At 49.0% G+C, this 20,953-nt stretch overlaps 9 protein-coding genes across 9 annotated transcripts; 5 read left to right on the top strand and 4 right to left on the bottom strand.

Annotated features, from left to right (window-relative positions):
* Positions 1-284: 284 nt before the first annotated feature.
* On the bottom strand, positions 285-752 carry BDR25DRAFT_170733 (ankyrin; the record flags this gene model as incomplete). The annotated part of the gene is made up of 1 exon (XM_033684131.1): positions 285-752. A coding segment is annotated over one exon (468 nt), but the record flags the coding sequence as incomplete, so codon positions are not given.
* Positions 753-3,237: 2,485 nt separating this feature from the next.
* On the top strand, positions 3,238-4,726 carry BDR25DRAFT_310248 (MFS general substrate transporter; the record flags this gene model as incomplete). Its single annotated transcript, XM_033691140.1, has 2 exons — positions 3,238-3,360; positions 3,410-4,726. The coding sequence occupies 2 exons, from the start codon at positions 3,238-3,240 to the stop codon at positions 4,724-4,726; spliced, it is 1,440 nt and encodes a 479-aa protein (XP_033552612.1).
* A 1,110-nt stretch (positions 4,727-5,836) lies between these two features.
* On the top strand, positions 5,837-7,993 carry BDR25DRAFT_253304 (serine/threonine kinase 16; the record flags this gene model as incomplete). The annotated part of the gene is made up of 4 exons (XM_033686231.1): positions 5,837-5,902; positions 5,983-6,552; positions 6,600-7,336; positions 7,390-7,993. 4 exons carry the CDS (start codon positions 5,837-5,839, stop codon positions 7,652-7,654), a joined length of 1,638 nt encoding a protein of 545 aa, XP_033552611.1. The 3' UTR covers positions 7,655-7,993.
* A 150-nt stretch (positions 7,994-8,143) lies between these two features.
* On the top strand, positions 8,144-11,672 carry BDR25DRAFT_300755 (uncharacterized protein). The gene is made up of 5 exons (XM_033689438.1): positions 8,144-8,298; positions 8,402-8,795; positions 8,847-9,260; positions 9,318-9,473; positions 9,530-11,672. The coding sequence occupies exons 1-5, from the start codon at positions 8,270-8,272 to the stop codon at positions 11,591-11,593; spliced, it is 3,057 nt and encodes a 1,018-aa protein (XP_033552610.1). The 5' UTR covers positions 8,144-8,269; the 3' UTR covers positions 11,594-11,672.
* A 252-nt stretch (positions 11,673-11,924) lies between these two features.
* BDR25DRAFT_350056 (uncharacterized protein) lies at positions 11,925-12,407 on the bottom strand (the record flags this gene model as incomplete). Its single annotated transcript, XM_033694630.1, has 5 exons — positions 11,925-12,024; positions 12,059-12,181; positions 12,213-12,227; positions 12,262-12,341; positions 12,399-12,407. The coding sequence occupies 5 exons, from the start codon at positions 12,405-12,407 to the stop codon at positions 11,925-11,927; spliced, it is 327 nt and encodes a 108-aa protein (XP_033552609.1).
* A 33-nt stretch (positions 12,408-12,440) lies between these two features.
* Positions 12,441-15,210, top strand: BDR25DRAFT_350055 (uncharacterized protein; the record flags this gene model as incomplete). Its single annotated transcript, XM_033694629.1, has 17 exons — positions 12,441-12,637; positions 12,664-12,851; positions 12,934-12,967; positions 13,025-13,114; positions 13,161-13,334; positions 13,376-13,500; positions 13,551-13,635; positions 13,687-13,848; positions 13,950-13,977; positions 14,074-14,201; positions 14,252-14,321; positions 14,374-14,465; positions 14,521-14,682; positions 14,743-14,914; positions 14,945-14,977; positions 15,009-15,067; positions 15,138-15,210. 17 exons carry the CDS (start codon positions 12,441-12,443, stop codon positions 15,208-15,210), a joined length of 1,872 nt encoding a protein of 623 aa, XP_033552608.1.
* Positions 15,037-15,814, bottom strand: BDR25DRAFT_88599 (uncharacterized protein). The gene is made up of 2 exons (XM_033699194.1): positions 15,257-15,814; positions 15,037-15,081 (listed from the first exon to the last, which is right to left on the bottom strand). The coding sequence occupies exon 1, from the start codon at positions 15,764-15,766 to the stop codon at positions 15,305-15,307; it is 462 nt and encodes a 153-aa protein (XP_033552607.1). The 5' UTR covers positions 15,767-15,814; the 3' UTR covers positions 15,037-15,081; positions 15,257-15,304.
* Positions 15,815-15,834: 20 nt separating this feature from the next.
* Positions 15,835-19,729, top strand: BDR25DRAFT_350053 (uncharacterized protein; the record flags this gene model as incomplete). Its single annotated transcript, XM_033694628.1, has 21 exons — positions 15,835-15,839; positions 15,886-16,020; positions 16,090-16,191; positions 16,264-16,408; positions 16,490-16,671; positions 16,717-16,847; positions 16,903-16,929; positions 16,955-17,031; positions 17,072-17,110; positions 17,147-17,202; positions 17,291-17,416; positions 17,469-17,681; positions 17,755-18,081; positions 18,137-18,265; positions 18,308-18,448; positions 18,498-18,543; positions 18,588-18,667; positions 18,713-18,783; positions 18,910-19,068; positions 19,118-19,460; positions 19,534-19,729. 21 exons carry the CDS (start codon positions 15,835-15,837, stop codon positions 19,727-19,729), a joined length of 2,730 nt encoding a protein of 909 aa, XP_033552606.1.
* Positions 19,730-19,936: 207 nt separating this feature from the next.
* BDR25DRAFT_300754 (uncharacterized protein) lies at positions 19,937-20,517 on the bottom strand. The gene is made up of 2 exons (XM_033689437.1): positions 20,432-20,517; positions 19,937-20,386 (listed from the first exon to the last, which is right to left on the bottom strand). Exon 2 carries the CDS (start codon positions 20,292-20,294, stop codon positions 20,115-20,117), a length of 180 nt encoding a protein of 59 aa, XP_033552605.1. The 5' UTR covers positions 20,295-20,386; positions 20,432-20,517; the 3' UTR covers positions 19,937-20,114.
* Positions 20,518-20,953: the final 436 nt, after the last annotated feature.

The raw sequence follows: 20,953 nt of genomic DNA, 5'->3' as shown, positions 1-20,953 counted from the left end.
GCATTGACATCCACACCCTTCTCCACCATCTTCTTGACGACCTGAGCACTGCCCTTGATAACAGCAAGTAAGAACGGTGTTTTCTTATTCTCTGCCTGGGCGCTCGGATCTGCGCCTCGTTCGAGTAGCTCAAGAATTATGGCCTCGCGTTCTGGCCCTTGTTCGGCATCGCAAGCTAGGGCGAGTGGTGTCAATCCAGTCTCCCACGTTCTGAACCCATCGACTTTGAAGTCGATGACATCCGGGGCTTTCTCGAGAAGTAACTTGACCACATTGACGTCCTTGCCATAAGCTACAGCATTGTGGAGCGGCAAGTAGCCGTATCTGTCGGCCACTTTCAAACAGGATTCAGTGCCCTCCTGCTGCAGCAAGAGCTTTACAGTGTCCAGGCCTGACTGGCTTGCCCTATGCAGAGGTGTTCCAGAATCTCTATCGAAAGCGTCAACTTTCGCACCTTTGCTGATCAGGAGCTTTATCAGCTCGAGATTCCCATGATCGGCGGCGTAGTGTAGGGGTGTCATGCCTGCTTGGAATTGCTCGTTGTCGTTATCTTGGCGACCAGTCAGAAACCCAAGGAGAGACTTAAGTCCACTTGCGTTACCGCATCCACATCCGCTACTAGTACGATCCGCTGGAGTCCGGCTATCGATATTGACATCGGCACCATGTTCGAGTAGGAACGTTGCCGCGCGTAAGTAATTGTTCTTCGCACAATGGTGGAGTACGGTTTTCCCCACGACATCCTTTGCGTTTGGATCAGCTCCAGCATCGAGTAGAAGCTTCAGTACAGCTAAGATATTGTTCGTGCGCTCCTCATCTTCTTCCCAACTTTGGTAAATAACTTGGAATATTGGAGTATCAAAATCAAGTCTTCGGGCATGATTGACATAATGGGGATGCGTTGAGAGCAGAGAGGTTATCTTGGCAATGTCAAGGTCGTACACAGCCGTATGAAGCGGGGTGTCTCCAGTGTCTCCATCTTCCTCAATGGAATCAATTTCGTCTGGAGTTGCGCTTCTTGGAGAGTCTTGCTGTTCTCCTTGATCCATTTTGATGCGTTTGGGTGAAGGACTGCTCGCCATTGATGATATTGCACGGCTTTATATACACCAGTAGGAATTGTGTCGAAGGGCAAGGCAGTCACACTGGTGCGATGCCAGGCCTGAACACAGCGCAATTTATTGAGAATTTGTGGTGTATCATACGGTTTGAAATGCTCGAGAAGATACGGAACCAGGCTCCAGATCTTCTGACATCTTATTTTTGGATACTGCTCGGTACCGCGAATGGGATGTTGTTTTGCAACCCGTCCAACGAAAGGCGGCAAAGCATGCCACATCCTTGGCAGCTGAAGGCTGCCACTCAGCTGGGCGGAGGCTGAGCAGTGGCAGCGAATGAGCTTTGGAACACCACACTTCAGAAACCATTGTCGATTCGAATGTGGTTTCTTTGTCTGTAGACATCAAAACGCTTAACAATAAATCCGCATTGCGGCCAGTGCCCCGGAAGATTCCAGGTTGGTGGAGAATTACCTACTTGCAGACCTTCGCAATGCTCTGAAAATAAGCAGAGGAATAAAATGGACCCTTAGTGTAGTGGAGAATCGCTATTCTTGTAATTAGGCATCCAGATGAAAGCGAGCACAATCGGGATGATCCCAGGAAGATATTTCACGTAAAAACGAAGCCATTCCAGACGGAAGCAGAGCAAAGCGTGGTGGTGCGTGAAGAACTGATGTGCACCCCAAAGCGTTTCTCATATTGCGAAGATGCATGTCTAGGTTATCTCTCCACCCGAAGAGGTGTGGCACAATGTGGCGATTATCTTCCGTCTTGAACTCTGTGTTGATTGTGAAACCGGAAAGGAGTTGGCTATGTGGGACAGGCTGTGCGAAAAGGGGGTTTTGTCTTTGAGGTGCTAGGACCGGCGAAGGACAAGTTGTAAATGTCCACCCTAGCCTGCTGTGAATAGTGTAAGTTGCCATCCGCAAAGGCAACGACCGGTCCTCCAGCGGCATGAGATATTGTGCAGTACCCCGGCATGTCGTTGAGCCCTTCTTGAAGTGGCACCCCGCTATTGATGCCCGTTACGAATGTTTCAGGGCCATGGTCCAATTCCAATTCTCTCCTGCGGAAGCCGCAGTCCTCGCCGCGGAGAGCGTGACGCCATAACTGTCCTCCATGGGCTTCATTCTTTTACAAAGAGAATTAGGCGAATATAAGTAATTCCCTCCTCTTTTGATGCGTAAGGACACAAGTGATATAAGATTTAGAAGAGACCCACATCGTTGAATTGACGGTGAGTGTCAACGATAATTTGCTGAAAGAGTTGTTGAAGTTTGGAGTAGGGCCTCGGTAATTTAAACTGTGGGCACGCAACTAGTATCACATTAAAGAATGCACCTACATCCCAAGATTTCTGAGATTATTCTCCAAGGAGATTTATGGCGTTGGAAGGTTCCCACTAATGCTGCACATGATGCCCTCGGGAAGTGATCCCCCGAAGCCCGTGGCAATTCTCCGCACATCACGCCGCCGACTTCGTTACTAGGGGGTTTCTGCGGCAAGGCATTGGAGGCTAATTGCTTGGGGTACCCGGTTTTCTTACGTCAATTCGCGCCTCGTCCACGCGGCTTGAGCGTCGTCAGTTTAATTAAGCTGCCGAAACACCAGAGACTACTAGATCTAAACCTATGTGAAAACCCTGATAGCTCAGCTAAACTGAAACTAAAATACGCAAGTAGAGAACATATGTGTATCTATTGTAAATCTCTATACTCCGTAATATCCTAGAATCTAAGCATAGAAGAAGAGTACCGTGTTTGTATAGATAGATCTTAGCATAAAATAAAAACAGTTAACCAGGTGGGAAGTCTTAGTCGGCCTAGCTACATAAAGCTAGGAATTTAAGTTAAACCTACGCTAGCACGGCCTAGTTTGCTAATTGTGCAAAAGTATCCAACATCTAACCTGCAACATCTGGCTACGGAAACGCTCTATTAGCCGTTTGCCCAGGATTGGACAGGGGTCGATCTCCAGATTTCTACCCCAGTTTTGTCCCCAGCTTCCTGACTTGGAATAGCGGAGTAACATCGGGTGCTACTATCGGTCATCATGGTCCCATATGAAAGACCTTTTCCCCCTCACTTTTCTCGTCTTATCTCCTGAGATTATATCAAGAACAGAATTCATCAGTTGGTCCATAAGAACTGTTTGCCAGAGGCATTGAGCACCGAACATGAAGATTTTTAAGAAGAACTCGCTGAAAATCAGTGACAACAAGAGGACGCGAGCCGCTGAGCTAACTTTGCGGGAGTCCATCTACCCGCTTTGTCTTGTCACGATTCTCTTCTTCCTCTGGGTAAGCTTAACACACCTTTCACCACCTCCTCACTAATTGTCATCCCAAGGGATTTTCTTACGGTCTCTTGGATACGTTGAACAAGCATTTCCAAGAAACCCTTAACATTACACGCTCCCGCTCTTCTGGCCTTCAAGCAGCTTACTTCGGAGCCTACCCACTTGCTTCACTTGGTCATGCCAACTGGATCTTAAGACATTATGGTTATAAACCAGTCTTCATCTGGGGTCTTTGCCTTTATGGAATCGGCTCTTTGGTTGCCTGGCCTTGCATTCTTCATAGAAGTTTCGGAGGATTCTGCGCTGCCATATTCATCATCGGAAATGGGCTCGGCTCCTTGGAAACCGCTGCAAATCCATATCTTACCGTGTGCGGACCCCCTCGGTACGCTGAGATTCGTATCAATGTTGCTCAGGCTTTCAATGGAGTTGGAACGGTAGTAGCACCTGTACTCGGATCTTACGTCTTCTTCAAAAACACTGGGGAGGACCTACAGTCCCTGAAGAACGTGCAATGGGTGTATCTGGCTATTGCATGCTTTGTCTTTTTGCTGGCCGTTGTTTTCTATTTCTCACCGATTCCTGAGATAACGGATGCGGACATGGCGTTCCAGGCCGAGGAGACGCACGCTGGTACTGATGTAAAGCCCTTCCGGAAACAGTACCGACTCTTCCACGCCGCGTTCGCCCAGTTTTGCTACACCGGAGCTCAAGTCGCCATAGCTGGAGCGTTCATCAATTACGTTACCGAGACACGGGAAAACACTGATTCCGCTTTGGGCGCCCGGTTCCTTGCTGGAGCACAGGGTGCCTTCGCGCTTGGACGATTCGCCGGATCAGCAATCATGAAATTCGTCAGACCGCGCTACGTCTTCCTCTGCTACATGACATTGTGCATTGTTTTCATTGCACCAAGCATCACCCAACGCGGGAATACAGGCATGTCTATGTTATACATCACCCTCTTCTTCGAATCGATCATTTTCCCCACGATTGTCGCGCTGGGCATGAGAGGGCTGGGGAAGTATTCGAAGAAAGGATCGGGGTACATCGTTGGTGGAGTCTCAGGAGGGGCAGTTGTACCTCCACTCCTTTTTGCTGCATCCGATGCTCAAAACTCAACGGCGAAAGCGATGTCAGTCCCGCTTGCATTCTTTGTCGCCGCCTGGACGTACGCTCTTTGCGTGAATTTTGTTCCAGCTTATCGCGATGTGGCCGATAAATTTACCACAACCAAAATTGGCGTTGAGAATGCTCAGGCGAACGATGAGGAATCTCAGGTGCGAGATGGAGTGATGGGTGAAGAGATAGGCAAGGTTGAGAGTCCAATGCAGACTGAACACGTCGACCCGGAGAAGAAGATGTAAGCCGATAGTTTGGAATCTGGAATGCGATTTGCGAATAGCCCAACCCCCATACCAGTTTGACTTTGTGGCACTCCTCATATTAACAACTGTGAGCAGGCCAGATTCCAGGCTACTGTTAACAGCTACTCACACTTGTATCCGAAATACCATGCCAATCCAAAAGGTTGTTTCATGGCTCCTATGATCCTTTTGTCAACATTTCTTGTGTCTCCAGAAGGTGCATACGCGTCACCCCTGGTCGCCCAGCGCCAAGGTGGTACCTTGTTTCCGAACCCGAGGTTTGGACGACTCCACAAAGCTTCATCAAACACTCTTCTTCATTGCTTCACACCTCAATGTCGCTCTTTCATGTTCATAGTATTTCGACTCCAACGTGTTCACCTAGAGGGTACATCCCAACCTTTCCGGCAATCCTCATGACTCACCACACTGCTCATGCTCGTGAAGTCGACAATGTCTCCGTTGACTACATCTTAGCAGGTGCACAATGCTCCACCACGGCGCTTCACCCAGAAATGGACGTTGTCCCGCCCATTCAAGCTACTCAAATTTAGTGCTTGTGAGGAGAGGGTCGTCCAAGCTTGAAATCCGTCCTCACATTGAAGCGTGATTATCTTGCTAAAAGCTTTCTCTAACCAATTATCGCTCATAAGTGAAGATGAATTGGTTCTTTATATCTAATTCAACTTGAGACCGAGGTAACGCCACAAACCATTCGAGGGTTTCACCTTAAGCAAGCATATCCCTCGGTCCATGCTGATGTTGGGGTATTTTCACCCGTGGGGCAATTTAGCGTGCACGTCGTCCCCGGATTGTGGAGTACGGGGCGGGGGTGGGGCAATATAATTTCTCCAATTAGCGGGCAATATCAACTTCGAAATGGGATTCTGTGCTAACTGGGTTTGATTTAGGGTATGAATTGGATGCGGCATTTCATTCTTGGCTAAATGCCGACGAATCTCTTCGTGCAGCATTTAAAGATGCGGAATTTCTTAAAGGGTTGACATCAGACGTGTGGACAGGTTTCGTTCTTGAGATTTCGGGCACTCTGTTCAACGGCTTTCCAATTTTGAGAACTGAAAGACTTCGCTAGGAGGAATATCTTTCAGGATGGGTCTCGGTATCCTTGACGATACTCATCTCCAGCATGTCCCTGGCACTGCTCCATTGACAGATGTCCTGGATGCACAGCGGCATCGCTATCACGGTGAGCCTTGCTCTTCGCTCAAACGTGTTTCTTCCCAGACTGATACAAGTTAGGCCGCGATACATCTGCCCTAAAACACGGCACCGGTCGTAACAAAGATATTGTTCTTGTTCCTCAGCCATCCGAATCTCCACGTGACCCTCTCAACTGGCCCCAATGGAAGAAAGAGCTTCTCTTGGTAATAATCAGTATCGACACTGCAGTCGTTGGAGCCTGGGGTCCTATGATCTCGCCCGGCTTCGCAGAGATGGCTGTGCAATTCAACATGTCATACAATGAGCTGAATAGAGGTCTGGGATGGGCTATCTTTGCAATTGGTATATCCTGCTTCATTACGAATGCTCTTTCAGTCAAATACGGACGCCGACCCGTCATGATTATGGGAAACCTGTTTCTTTTCATCTCCAGTGTATGGGCCTACCACGCAAACACTTACGAATCGCTACTTGCAAGCCGAGTATTTGGAGCGATTGGTATGAGCCCGTTCGAAGTCTTGACGACAGCGATTATTGGAGACATATATTATGTTCATGAACGCGGGCTTCGCCTCGCGCTCTGGGGCCTGTGTCTCTCAGTCGGCGTTGGCGGGGGCTCTTGTATATCTGGATACATCATTCAGGTATATTCTGAACTCTTTCGCTTCTTTGCCCTGCTAATATTTTCTAGAACCTTGGCTGGAACTGGACCTATGGCATCTGCGCCTGCTTCTACGGCGTTTTCATCATTTTGATCTTCTTTTTCGTACCCGAAACTGTGTACAAGCGCGACCCAGCATACAACCTCGATCTTGGAACGACCGATCATACCGAAGAATTCCTTGACGCGCAAATCGTCGTCGGCGAAGAGCCTAAGGATGCAGTAACCAAGACGGAGAATGTAGTTCGTCACGAACCACTGTATACTGGCGCAGACGAGAAACCATACACGTTCTGGCAAGAGCTGCTTCCAGTTCGAGGCGTCGAGTCCGATGAGAATCTGATTGGTATAATTTTCCGACCCTTCGGCATGCTGCTATTCCCACAAGTTCTTTACGGTTTCATCACCTACGGTCTCTCTACATCCTGGCTCGTGGTCATGATTTCAGTGCTGGCGCAGCTGTTCACCGTTCCTCCCTATAATTTTTCGGTCTCGGCTGTGGGATTGATCAGTATCGCACCGCTCATTGCATCATTCCTCGGGTTCATGGCCGGACCTTTGAACGATTGGACAGTCAAGGCGCTTGCGCGTCGGAACAATGGAATCTATGAACCTGAGTTCCGGCTGGCATTGAATGTGCTGACGTTGGTGCTGGGCATCGCGGGATTCTTCGGATTCGGTGCGTGCTTGGAGAATAAGACGTCGTGGCCAGGTCCCGTGTTCCTGTACGGCGTCATCTACTTCGCCATGTCGTTCTTAAATATTGGGTAAGTCTCCGTGCCAAATGTCTGCCTCACTCCTTTTCTAATATTCTTGGTAGCATCTACGGCTACATCACCGAGTGCCACCGCTCCAAAGCTCCAGAGGCTTTCGCATCACTCAACTTGCGAAACATCTACTCTTTTGGGATGAACTACTTCATCAGTGCTTGGATAACGAACCAGGGGCCTTTGCAAGTCTTCTCGATCATCGGCGGCCTGCATATTTTCATTTGTTTGTTGACGATTCCGATGTGGATATTCGGGAAGAGATGCAGGAGTATGACTGCGAGAGTTACGTTCTTCAGGAAGATGCAGGGATTGTGATATCGACCTCGGATGTATCAATGGTCACATGTGACAAAAAACGAGTTGTGATGAGATGAAAGTAGACTCAATTAGGATGAGGATCAAGATTGAACGTAAATGAAGTGTATACCTCGCACCTACATTTCCAGATGGCCGCTTGATATGTTGAAATGTGGAGAGGAAGGCCATGAGGATCAGATCGTGAGTTTCGAAAGTGGCAGGCTGTGAAACGGTGACTGACCGAAGAAGGCTGAGCAGCACTCGACTCTTGCCAAGTGAAAGGAAGGAAGGACCTCAGCCGCCGCCAGGAGTACGAGGCAGGCGGACAGAAAAGGGGAGGTGGAGAGGCGATCTTGGAGATATTACGTATCGTGAGTGGTTCACTTAGAAAGACGCACCACGACAGTTCCCCGCATTGAGCGAGCCGAACACGTGCGCGGCCTGCTTGAACTCTTTCAAGGGCAAGGATCCGGCGCTGTCACACTTCAGGGCTGACCGGCCTGAACGCCTGAGAGAAATGCCACCTGAGCTGTGCCTTTCACTCTCGCACAGCCACGCCCCATGCTATGTCGCCCTCTGGCCTCCCGTCGCATCGCGCAGCGCTGAAGATTGTAGTTGAAGCATGCAGCCATCATGGATAGGAAGTGGCTCCTCTTCCCATGGTTCGTCGTCCTGTCGTACTCACTTTCGCCTCCCCCCGCCGGCGGCCGCGGCCAACGGTCGCCAAAGTCTCACTATATGCAGCACCAGGCTAACCGGCCCAAGCGGCCTCGTCGTAGGAACTTGCTACCTCTCCACTACCTTCGACACATCTTTCGCCTTTGACCGCCCGCTGCACACCATCGGGATCGTGCTGCTGCTGTCGGGCCTCGCCATTGTCGCCCATGGCACACTGACGGTGCGAAACCGCATTGCTCACCGCAAGACGTCCGACGCAATCCCACTTAGCAATGGCTACGGCAACGGCAACGGCAACGGCAACAGCCGGCACATGTCGCGAGAGGCCTCGCCGTTTGGGGAGCGCGGGCTGGCCAGGAGCCTGCTGGACGCAAGGTCACGGGCGGCGCTGGTCATGTTGCTGCTATTCACCATCTGCGTGCGGGTGGCCATATACCAGCGCGTCATGAAGGACGTCGAATGCGCGGGGCCGACCGCCCTAGTAAGACACTGTGTCTATCCAAACAATGCGACGACACGCTGATCCTAGCAGGCGTTCCTTCCTCTTGTTCTCGCTGTGTACCACGCCGGTCGCGACTTCCACCTGCAGACACCGGTGCGCCCAACTTGGAAGGCTGAGTTGACACCGAAGAGGGTGCTCGAACGCGCCTTCCAGTTCATATTCTGCGGGGCAACACGCTATGTGCTCCCCTCGCTGCTGCTCTCGCTGAGCAGCTTCCTCGCCGCATTGAGAGCCACTGCATTGCGGTCCACATATATCTGTCCGCTCGCCAACGGCACGGCCTCCATCATCCCGAAGCTCCAATTCCTCGGCTTCATTATTGACTGTGCCGCCGTCCTGGCGCTGTACTCTCTCATCGATGACCGCGTCGCCCTGATCGACGACAAGCTCACCGGGTTCAAGGACAGCACCAGGAACAATGTACTGGTTGGCTTGACTTTTGTTGTGGGTCATGCCCATACAGTGCGTTGTTCTTCTGTGAATCTGGCTAACATTTGGAAGGCCTCGGCTCTCATGCTAGCCCTGACCGGGATTATAGTGTACACTGCATTTCCGGAACAGCGCCAGTGGATTCTGGCAGCCCCCACTGAATATGTGCGCAGTTTGATTAGCTTGAGTCTTACGATACCCTGTACCATATTATGTTTCCTTTTCACTGTAAGCAAGCCTATCTATCTCCATTGCTCGGCTTGAACACTGATCAATCTCGACAGGTACGAATGTTTGGCGTCATGAGTACTGTTCTCATCGTTGGATTCTCTATTGCATACACCGAAGTCTTGCGTGCTCTTCGGACTGGCGTTTCTTATACCTTTCCCCCAAAGCCTACCACAGAACTCACTTTTTACCTCGTTCTCCTTTCCATTGCCCTCATGCTGTATCTTGTTGCCGAAACGAGCACGGAAGGACGCATGATGCGACCCAAGATCTCCCTCCGGCTCGGGCGATATCAGGCGGTTCTACTTGTCTTCATTGTCTTCACCTTCTCCCTCGGTGGGTTCGGCTATCGGTCTCATTGGCGCCAAAAACCTATACCTGGCCACCCGATTACTACATTAATCAAGTCTGCGAATGCCGAGCATGAGCGATGGGCGAATCAAGCATCGCAAAGCAAGACCCTTGCTGAAGCTGTCAAGCATTACCAGGAGCGATATCTCAAAGATCCACCACCTAATTTTGACAGGTGGTACGAATTTGCTTCGAGTCGCAATTCCATCATTATGGATGACTTTGACAATATCGAAGAAGACCTAGCGCCATTTTGGTCTTTGAGTCCCGTCGAATTGCGCCAGCGAACCGCCGAGATTCTTGCTGATAACCAGGGCCTCGGCGGAATAAGCATCCGGAGTGGCAAAGCTGAGGTGTTTGCAAACGTCCCAGGGACACATAGATGGATGGTAGACGGAGCCCTGCGCATGATTGAAAAATTTGTGGAATTCCTCCCTGATATGGACTTGGCAATGAACTTAAATGACGAATGTCGAGTCGCTGTGCCTTACATTAAACTGGAAAAGGCACATGAAGAGCGCTTTGTCTTCCCGGTTCATAAATCTGCAGAAGGGACCCTGAATTTTAGCGCAGATCGTGCAGAGACCTGGCTGAATATATCCGAGGTTCACCAAGTGGGATCACCTTTTAGAGGCACAGGCTTCAATCCTACTTTCCAATCTCATGGGTCTACTGCCTGTCCCCCAAGTACCCGCGCACGAATAGAACGTCACTGGGATACGCGCACTCTCTGCACGTCTTGTGCAGCCCCACACTCCATGGGCGCTTTCATCTCAAACTGGTCTATTTCCTCGGAACCCTGCCACCAGCCTGATCTCTCAAACCTCCATGGCTTGCATCTCAGCCCTTCTGCCCTCATTGGCACTCACGACCTCGTCCCCATCTTCAGCCAAAGCCGAGCTCCCGGCTATGTCGACATTCGATATCCCTCTCCCTGGAACTACATGGACAAAGCTATCTACGCTTTCAATGATCAATTCCCAGATCCCATGTTCACAAATAAAGAGAACACGCTCTTTTGGCGTGGCGCAACCTCTGAGGGCTTCAGTGCTGGGAATGGAGCTTGGAAAGGGATGCTAAGACAACGACTTGTGCATCTTATCAACAACTCTACAGATCCCCAAGTTGTTCTCCTTCCTGGGAAGAAGGAGCGTCTCGAGTATGCACTGGAAGAGCCCGAGACAATCAAGAGGATGCTGGCTACGAAAATGGATGTCCGCTTTGTCAATAAAATCGTACGATGTGGCGACCCCGATTGCTTAGAGCAGGAGAAGGAATTCGGCTTCGGAAACAATATCGACTTCCAACAGCACTGGCGTTACAAGTACCTCTTCGACGCCGACGGCGCAGGTTTCTCGGGTCGTTTCATACCCTTCCTTCAATCTAACTCCGTCGTCTTTAAAACGGCACTCTTCCGCGAATGGTACGAAGGCCGTCTCAAGGCGTGGAAACACTTCGTCCCAGTCGACCTCCGTCTCCACGATTTATGGTCCAGCGTTGCGTATTTCGGCGGATGGGGCTTGAAAGATGGAGGCTGGAGGACTATGGAGGGGAGAGAGAAGGAGGCCGAGAAAATTGCGAGGGAGAGTAAGGTGTGGACGGAGAAGGTGCTTAGGAAGGAGGATATGGAGATATATTTCTTCAGGCTGTTGCTAGAATGGGGGCGGTTAACGGATGAGAAGAGGGCTGATGTGGGATTTCGTCTTGGGAAGGGTGAGGGGATTAGGAGGGAAAGTGGAGGTGGGGGCCTGAAGGGTGTGAGAGGGTAAAGGTTGTATAGCGTGGTGTGTGAGGATCTCTTGTCCTGTATATGAATGACGGTGGAATATATATGCATTACTTTCAACCATGGGATTCGTGTTGCTGGAGCATATATGCAGGGTGCAGTTGTGTGAAGTGCTAATGTGTGTGTGTGCTTCTAGACATTAGCGGAGTCTATAGCACCGAGGACAAAAGCTGGGGCTCCTTGAAACGTAGGAGGTATGATTCAGGACAGAAATTTATATCCTGTTAACGTTGGCCCAGGTTCTAGTCCGGGTTTTTACAAATAGATTCCACGCTTTTCTAATGGAAGAGCGGAAGGTAAGTGTCGCTCTGCACTTACTCCGGAGGGTCTCTATCCACCCTTCCCCTTTCTCTCTGCTCTTCTTCCTGGCTTTGGTAGTCTTCTATTCGTATTGATCTACTTCTAAGTCTGACTCTTTCGCCGAGCTGATGGGTCTCTCTTCTTCTACTTCTTTTGTGCTTGACGCTTTTCGCCTTTTACCTTTTCCTTCTCCTCCTTTCCAGCGGCAATCGTAGAGCCCGGGGTTCGGGAGTCGTTGTTCTCCTCTTCCTTACGAGAGTCTCTACCCTGACTCAACGTGTTATTAGCAAAAGTAATCTCACTCTTGACCAACCTCTCTATCGCCCCATCTTTAGCCGCTTCTGCCCTTACATCGCCACCTCCCCTTTCATAATACCATCTTCAGTCACATCGCAGATACACAGCTGGTTCGGATACGTCACACCTTCAGACTCCCCGGGCTGCGTCACCCTCTACTTGAGAAACGCTAGGCGATGCGACTGGTTGACGTCTATCATGACGGGCGAGAACTCTTGTAAGAAAGTCGATTGATGGCGGCCCAAGGAGAGCAGATGAAGAGTTTGGAGACGCTGGAATTCGGCATGGGGTTCAGAAGCGGAGGAATTGAGACAGGAGACGGTGCCGAATTCTTGTATTCGAATGGCATTAGCCTCTCTGCGGATCGAAATTTCCGTAACGCCAACTTCAAGGCCTTCCAGCAGCAAATTCATATGTTCGAAGAACTTGGGTGGGCTGGTGACTGAGAAGAGCCAGTGGCCGTGATTTAGGTGGAGAATTGGGGTCTCGGGCCATGTTGCAGAATCGGAGAATTGTGGAATGGGAGTGTTTTGGGACTGGAGGCGAGGAAGTGAGTCAAATTGTGGGTTATTTTGGTGGGTCGATGATGCTAGGAAGTTGGGAGGGTTTGGACGTTGTTTGGGGCCAGCGCATGATAGGATTAGGTAAGTAGGTTGTATATATCATGGCAGGATGAAGGGGAAATGTATTTGGAATGAGGACGTTTGCTGTGCCGTTGATTTATAGACTTGCATGTTGTTGACTTTATTCTGCAAAATCCGTCATCTCTCGCAAGGGAATTTAAAGTTTATGAGTCCATGTCATGATGGCTCGAAAGGTGCTACCGAGACCGAGCTTACGAACCCCGAAATATCACTAGTATCAAACGGCATCATCCACGCTTTCCTCTTCCACTATTAATACCTGCGTTCTTTTTCCCCTCTCCGCGCACCACCTGTTCCAAATCCCAAAAGCCTCACCCGTGGCTCCATTGATCACTCCCTCCTCATCTTCACCTCACTCTCTCACCCTCCCAAATATGATGCGAAATCGCGTCCCTCAGATACTTCCTCAGTAGACTATAGTCTTCTTGGCATTTTGCACTGGTGTATGAGGCATTCCCAGAGATTTACATGTATACAATCAACGTAAGCAGATGTATTGTCCCCAATTGCTAAAAAATCCCTAGCCATGTATCAGTGGAACCCCGGCTGGGTTTCTGTTGTCTTCCAATACTGTCGTACATCTTGATATTGTGCACCCCAAATAGCGGCGCAAAGTTGTCGCACATTGCGAGTCGGTACTCGGGCGTTCGTTCGCATATCCTAAAGGCAGAGGGTCATATTCCTTACTGAGCTATTTAGAACGAATCAAGCGCATGCGGGAACGAGCTGGCTGTAGTGGGGCACCTGAAAAGATAATTCTCGAGAAAAGAGCACAAAAGAATGCGTCAGTAGAAGTGCGCTCAGCGATCAATTCATATTCCACAAGCTTCTAGAGGTCATTTTTCAAGGGATGCAGTACCTTTTTAGTCATGCTGGGTGATGCAGTGACATTAGTAATTCTGTCTTCTCAAATCGCTGTTGAGGGTGGTAGGAAAGTTGTGAGGGTTTGTCTGATCCCTGATGACACGGGGATGCAACTCTCCGAAGAATCTATCAAGTAATCTGAAGTATACCGCCGCGTCTCTTATTCTATATAACAAATCACGCCATTACACTCTATCCAGTAAGAGCAAAAGGTAATTAGCTAAATAGGGCTAGGGGAAGGACTAGCTTCGGTGTTCTTCTGGTCTTTATTAGGGAAATTTGGCTCTCCAACTATATCCTCATAGAATAGGTTTAAGAGGTGTATATTAGATATGGGATAATCGAACCATTTAATGAGAGACTGAAGGATTTGGAATATTGCAACCCAGCGTTCGGCTCTGCACTTATTCCAGTACATACGGCTAAAGTAGAACCGCAGGGAAGTCGGTGGGTGCTCTGTTCTCATCAGCATGGTAGGGAAAGACAGTGGCAAGGTTGAGGAGGCAGAGCAGAAGGCCCGCGATGATCCTTAGTAGTCCACGCGTATCAAGGGCACGCCATAGCTTTCAAATGATTCTCCCAGGATGTGTTGCGCATCCGTACGCTGTGAAGTTGTACATATACAGTTTTTCCTAGTCTAATGCTGTGGCGAAGGCAGAATCGAGACGGGCTACTCATTTGGATTACCAGGATTGTGAAGAGCCCGCGACTGGTGGCACCGACTCCGGCGAAGTTAGCGCCAACTAGTTGGTGTGAATGGGTAAAATAATAATACCTCTTGACTTTAAAACCATTCCACATTGAGCAATGACCACAAGTGCAACGGAGAACACTTCACTACTTGTCTGCTAAGACATGGAAATTGTGAAAGTGGCTTTAAACCCCAGTTTGAAAGCGTCATCTTAAACACCCGTTGGGCTCTGATCAACCAGTTGGTGAATAGGCCCGCTAGGTCAGCCGGTCGACGGTCCTCTTTATGATCGAACAATCTGTCTATGCTCCGTGCATTCTATGGTATCGATCTCAGATACGAACATTTTTATAGCCTTCTTAGTGTTATTGCTGAAAAGTTTCCGCCGTCGCATACGCTTTGGGCCATAATATTGGAAGTAAAACCCATCCTGCACCTTACCAACGTGGCTGTAATTGCCGCCGCCAAATCTATCAATGAAAAGATGTCATCAGGAGAAAATGGCGATGTCTGCCGTGCTCAACATCGAGGGACTTAGCAAGAAGAGGGGTCTGCGCATTCGCAAATCAAGGTCACGCTTAAGGAGTAAAAGGTGGTGGTAGGAATCGCGGCTGGACAGGAAGGTAGTCGTCGTCGAAGGCTTGTTCGAGGAGGATGTCGAGTAAGTTTGGGGGTCTTGTTGTCTGTTAGAAGATACCAAAGAGCTAAGAATGGCGCTCTGGATGCGTGAGGAGGGATGTCACAGTGCTGAGATTGAACTTCAAGCCAGGATCTTCTCACAGCCTCGTGGTTGGCCTAGCTTAGCCTGATCGAAGAGAAATAAATGAAGGAAAACAGAACAAGGACTCACGGGGATATTGCTGTTACTCTTATATTTTGCAGGTCTCTTCATTTGCCTTCATCTCTTCTTCTTGTTCTCCTCAACATCTTTAGTTTTCTTCTTCATCTTCTCCTTCTTCTCTTTGTCATCCAAGTCCCCATCTGAATTCGCAGCACGACCTATCTCATCCTCTTCGCCTTCGTATGGCCAAAGAAGGTATGAGCTAGTACCGAGGACAAAAATGCCAAGAAATGAACTAAAACTGCTCTTCACAAGTGCGCGCAATGAGATTCCGGCTAACCATCTGAACACTGGTGTAACAATTTCCTTCCTCTCGGCCTCGAGATCTGGGTTGACAGAATACAGAATCCCGAGAAGCGCGAAGAGAATCATGGCCAAGATCAGGACTGTTAGCACTTGGATAACTGCGAGAAGGATGGAGATGTTTTTTGTGGTTCGCAGGACTTGGAAGCCTTGCGCTACGAGAGGTGTTACCTGCTCGAAGGCAGCGTTGATTTCACGGGAATATGGAATACCCATTGTGGAAATACAAAGACTGATGTCTGTCTGACAAGAGAAGGGTAGGGGTGGTAGATCATGGTAGATGCATGACGTGATCAATGATGAAGTATCATATTTGATCATCGACGTCATTCCAGCCTTGAGGAAGCGACTGAGGGGCACCGCTTGGGACTTCCTTACCTCACCGAGCTTGAGCACCCCAACCACATTGCCCAACTTTCTTCAACCTCCAATGTAGGAATCCCCTCCTCCAATATTCTCATTCTCACCCTGTCAATAGGCTCTAGACAATAGAGCTAAGCTATCTTCATCACCACCCAAGCCGACTCCCATCAGTTTAGAGTCATCGGGTTCGCCAGATCGGCAAACACGGGACGCCACTTCATCCCAATGAAAGTAGCCTTAGAATGGGCGCCTGATGTGGTGAAATCACAATTGAAGACGTTTTCTTTAATTCAGCAGGCATGTAAGCTTCCTGGGCGCCTTGGTGCAAACCTGTGCTAGGATCCTCGAAGGCCAAGTCGCATTTCGAGAAGATCTAAATCGACTATATGTTCTACGGGATCTGATGTGCTCCATAGCACGACAAGACACATGTGCAACTACAATTTCCAGGTTCGAATGGAATTCTACCCCTTAGAGAGCACTAACACGTTCTTTGTGTGATGTATCATAAGATTGCATAAGCTGCCTGAAGAGAAAGAGCAGAGTGATATAACATTGCAGCGCCCCAAGATATAGTCGGGCTTCGGAAAACATAAGCCTGAGATTGCACTCGGTACTGAAACACAAAATGTGGTTAGGTGTGCTCAAAGAAGTTTTGGTCAAGAGATCAGATACTTCTCTGAAGGCCGACCTCCCGCGTTACTTAAATTTGAGATGTGGGCTTGGCTACTAAGGATTTTCTGTCGCCGAATCAGAGGGTGTTTTTATCACAGTACTACGCTTGAAGAAGGCGACTAGTTTAGTACCCAACGGGCAATCAACGATCACCGACTTGCCCCTACTCTTCAATTTCACCCAAAGTGCAGAGAGTTTCCATGGTTAAGACCTGTGCCAACGAAATACGATTCTACCTTCCTGAACTCTCCTCTAATTGGTAAGAGCTTCCATTTGCTAATTTGAGTAAATGGCTGGTAAACTTGGGCTTCTAGCTTTGCTTTCCCTATGCCTCGCCAATGGTGACACTTCACGCACCGCTGGGAGAAATCAACACAATAATTCAAGACCTTGTCGCATTCTTCCTGGGGCCAATGACTGGGCTTGGTCATAGGACAGGCAAAGTCTGAATAGTAGCATGTCAGGTCGCCTAAGTCCCGGTAGGCTCTGTTTGCCATGATCTGGCATACAACGAGACGGCATGTGAGATACTGCAGCAGATGTAGTCCTTTCCCCAAGCACAGTGTCTCTCTAATTCCTTCGAATCTAATCCAGAATTTACTGATTAAGGATCAGTTTCGATGACTCTTCTGCGTTTATGGCTGCTTTTATGGCTGCTTACTATTAGAATGCGAGCTGTGGCCCATTCACTTCTCACTCGAGTCCATGTTTACTAGGAAACTACGTTAGCTATGCGACCGACGTTACCTCGGCAGCGGACACGGCAGCTAGGCTTCGTTCTGCGCAGGAGAAGAATCCGCGCCTTGTGATTAAGAACATTGGGCATGAGTGCTGACTAACTACACTCAACCTCTAAAATAAACTACTGACGAATAAATAGTTACTTAGGAAAGTCGACAGGGAAAGGAGCCCTGAAATCATGGACTCATAACCTTAAGCACATCAAGCTCTTCAACTATTCTAGTTCTGCGTACTCTGGCCCAGCGATTAGAATGGGTGTTGGAGTTCAAGCTTTTGAGGCCTATGAGGCTGCAGGAACAGTAGGTCTCCAGGTTCTAGGCGGAGAGTGCGTGACTTTTGAACTTGCGGGCGGGTATATCTAAGGTGGAGGACATTCGTAAGACTTCCGCTCTCCGTCTCATTACCTACTCATGAATATATTTTAGAATGTTGAGCTCAGTGCATGGCATGGGCGTATACCAAACCCTCGAATGGGAAGTCGTGACCGCAAGCTGGGCTTTGATAACCACGTCTCCCACAGAGAATGCAGGCCTATATTGGGTGCTAAGCGACGACGGAGGTGTGCCATATGGAGTCACACTCTCCCTAACCGCGAAAGCGCATCCAGATGGAGCTGCCAGCGGCGCCAGCATGGCATTTTCTTCTACTAGCATACCGATCGACACATTCTGGAATGCCCTCACTTCCGCTAGACGATCATTCCGTAGATTGTGGATGCCGAAGCACATATGCAATGGGCTGTTTTCGGACTCGTGTTCTTGCGGGGCGAATTGACGCCTCCTGGTGGAACGGAACGCGATGTTCGAGACCTCCTTCACCTTTCACGGAATATCTTGATACGGGGAGTATGTCATATCAGTTGAACGTAACCTCACTCCCGAGCTTCCTGCCTCATGCCGGCCGCTACACTGGACCTCTTCTGTATGGGCCTGTTCCGTCAGCTCAGATTTAAGGCGGTGTAATGGTGAATCGCACGAGCATCGCTCAGCACAATGGAGAAACTATAAACTTACTCTGCAATATCTGCACAACCACCCAATTCTACTTCACTGCTTATGCATTCAACGTCTCTCGTCCTCCCTCGTCGTCCTTCCCCAAATGCTCTGCTCCCAGCCTAGCGTGACACTTTAGTTTATGATGTAATCCCCCAATTCTGGAACTACACGAGCCCGGTCTCAGACATGACAGCCCAGGGAATGCTTCTTATTGGTGAGGTCATGCCGCCCTTGTAGGCCTTTGGGGGCTGGGATTACATGAGGGAAACGGATTCCAGAATCCTAAATGGGGGGAGAAGCTTTATGGAGAAAATTATGAGAAGCTAGGTGAGATCAAGAAGAAGTGAGACCCGAAGGACTTGTTCTATGCAGCAACCACGATCGGGAGCGATGCGTGGGCCGCGTGGCAGACAGTGGAAGACAGTACCGAGTTTGAAAAAGAACTTAAAGCATCTAATGGTAAAATGTAAGCAAGGAAATTGCGCGCTAATCTATTTTGTCCTGTGAAAAAGAAACCATTTTATTTCCGAGAAAATTACTAACCTATCTGACATACACTGACCCGTTATTCTATATTGCCCCTAGGCACCGCAACCGACCGGCCGTACCTTAATTGCGTGACTGTTGAGGCACAATTAAATGCCCTCCTTCCTTCCGGCTTCCCCAAGACAATTGAGGGTCGCGCAATTAAAGCTACCATCTTCACACGATTACCTCCAAAGCGCATTTGGCGAATGGAAACTAGTGCGTAATGTTAGGATCGAGAAATCTTTAAGGGCGATATATCTTTAAGGCTCTGTATTATACAGCATTCATCATCTTGGTACTTATTCCGTTAACTTCCTCCTCTCGTATTACATCCCTCGCCGTTTCCGTGAGAACCCTAAATGGATGCGTAAATCTCCAGCCCTTGTAGTTCTGATGTGGTCATGGTTATGTTACGTCGGCCAAACAAAAATCAAAATGGCAACCTTCCTGGAGCCCAGATCTGAAAGCGATCTTTTTTTCGTCGTTGAACATTTACCCAAGTCCATCTACGCCGACATCTTAGTTGATGATATCATAAGACCAAACGATTGGAGGAATCTAGTACCCGAAATCCTCCAGCTACCGTTGTCTATTGCCGCATTACCCTAGTGCCCTGGTAAATAAATTTTAATCATTGTAACGTGGACAACGCTAAGGTCCACTTCATTGGTTTGGTCTAAGCTTAACTCTCAACAGTATTAGGGCGTTTAAAGACAACGTCTTCGAAGACCAGCAACATTCGTACGTACCCCTTATGCAGGCTCCGTTCAAACTCGACATTCAGCTTTGGATCCAAGAAGGTATCTCGGAAGCTCTCTACGGATTTATTGTGGCGTTCGCCAATGGGATGCAAGATGCAGACTATAGAAAGGTCTAGCTCAAGATGCGCCTCATGATATTTATCCTGATAGAGGATCACTGGGTTTTGCTATGGAGGCATAAGAGGTCGTGGATAGCGTGTTAACATTCATTAATGAGACTGGGAGTGTCGAGAACGCTAAGAGAGTGCACGATCTCAAGATAGCTGAGATACGAGGGAGGGATGCAGATTCCTGGACACTTAGAACCCGTTTCTCGAAAGCAGTATATGACTAATTGAATTCTGATAATGGAGATTTTGTCAAAATGACCAACAAGGAATTTCGAAGATTGCTTGAGAACGTTTTCTTTATCCTGATCCTTATCCTGATCACATAAAATTGGGGTTCAACCCCGGCCAAACGTTGTGTACAGCTGTGAAACCTCTTCGAAGTCAATTGACCTCAACCTCCCCCACCTCCACCAGCGTCTCCTCCACCAGCTCCTCCATCCCCTCCATACGTATGATGACCTCCACCACCATGATGACCTCCCCCTGCATCCCCAGCTACATATCCAGTGCCTGCATAATTCGCGGCTGATGTTTCGTTACCACGCGAGGGTTTACTATTGAAACAGCCCATATCTTGCAATTTGTTCCTCGCAGTCAATGGTAAGAGAGTTGAAAAGTTTGTTGATAGAGGCTGGAATGGAACCCGTGAAAGGCCTCAAAAAGCTTGTTCATGTTAGCGCTAGGCTTATTTTCCACTAGCTGCTTTACCTCTCGCCAATTGCTTTGGCTTACTGTGAGTCCTTGTCCGTTTCTGCACCTAGATTTGTCGATCGTTGGGTTGCCGTATGAGTCCGGTGCCGCCAACCTGGCGGGAAGGAAGTCGAGAATTTATAGCGCCGTCAGGGTTTGGGATCAGGTTCTGGGGTTCTAGAATTGGGGCTGAGGGGCGTTTGCTGGTGGTACGAGAGAGAAGGTCGTGTGACGTACTAGTGGAGGTGAGTGAGTGAGCAGAGCATCTTGGGAATCTACCTTGAAATCTCTCGTTGTCAAGTGAGGTTGGCAGTTGTAGATCTAATTACAGCAGCACCTGCAGTATACGTCGAATGTGGCAGGGTGTGCTGGGAAGAAGGAAGGATAGCCTGAGCACACATCACACATTTGATCTCGAAACAAGTTGGGAGTTGGTTAGCGATTGCTAGTTCGCCAAAAGGTCCAATTGAATGGTACAAAGAAATCTACATAGATCGAAAGAAAGTATTACATCACGTGATCCACCTTGATAGCGCTAAA

Source organism: Lindgomyces ingoldianus (genome assembly GCF_010093535.1).
Source record: "Lindgomyces ingoldianus strain ATCC 200398 unplaced genomic scaffold BDR25scaffold_4, whole genome shotgun sequence".
Classification (NCBI taxonomy): domain Eukaryota; kingdom Fungi; phylum Ascomycota; class Dothideomycetes; order Pleosporales; family Lindgomycetaceae; genus Lindgomyces; species Lindgomyces ingoldianus.
Note: the sequence above shows the minus strand (reverse complement) of the source record. Positions and strands in the feature narration are given on the sequence as shown.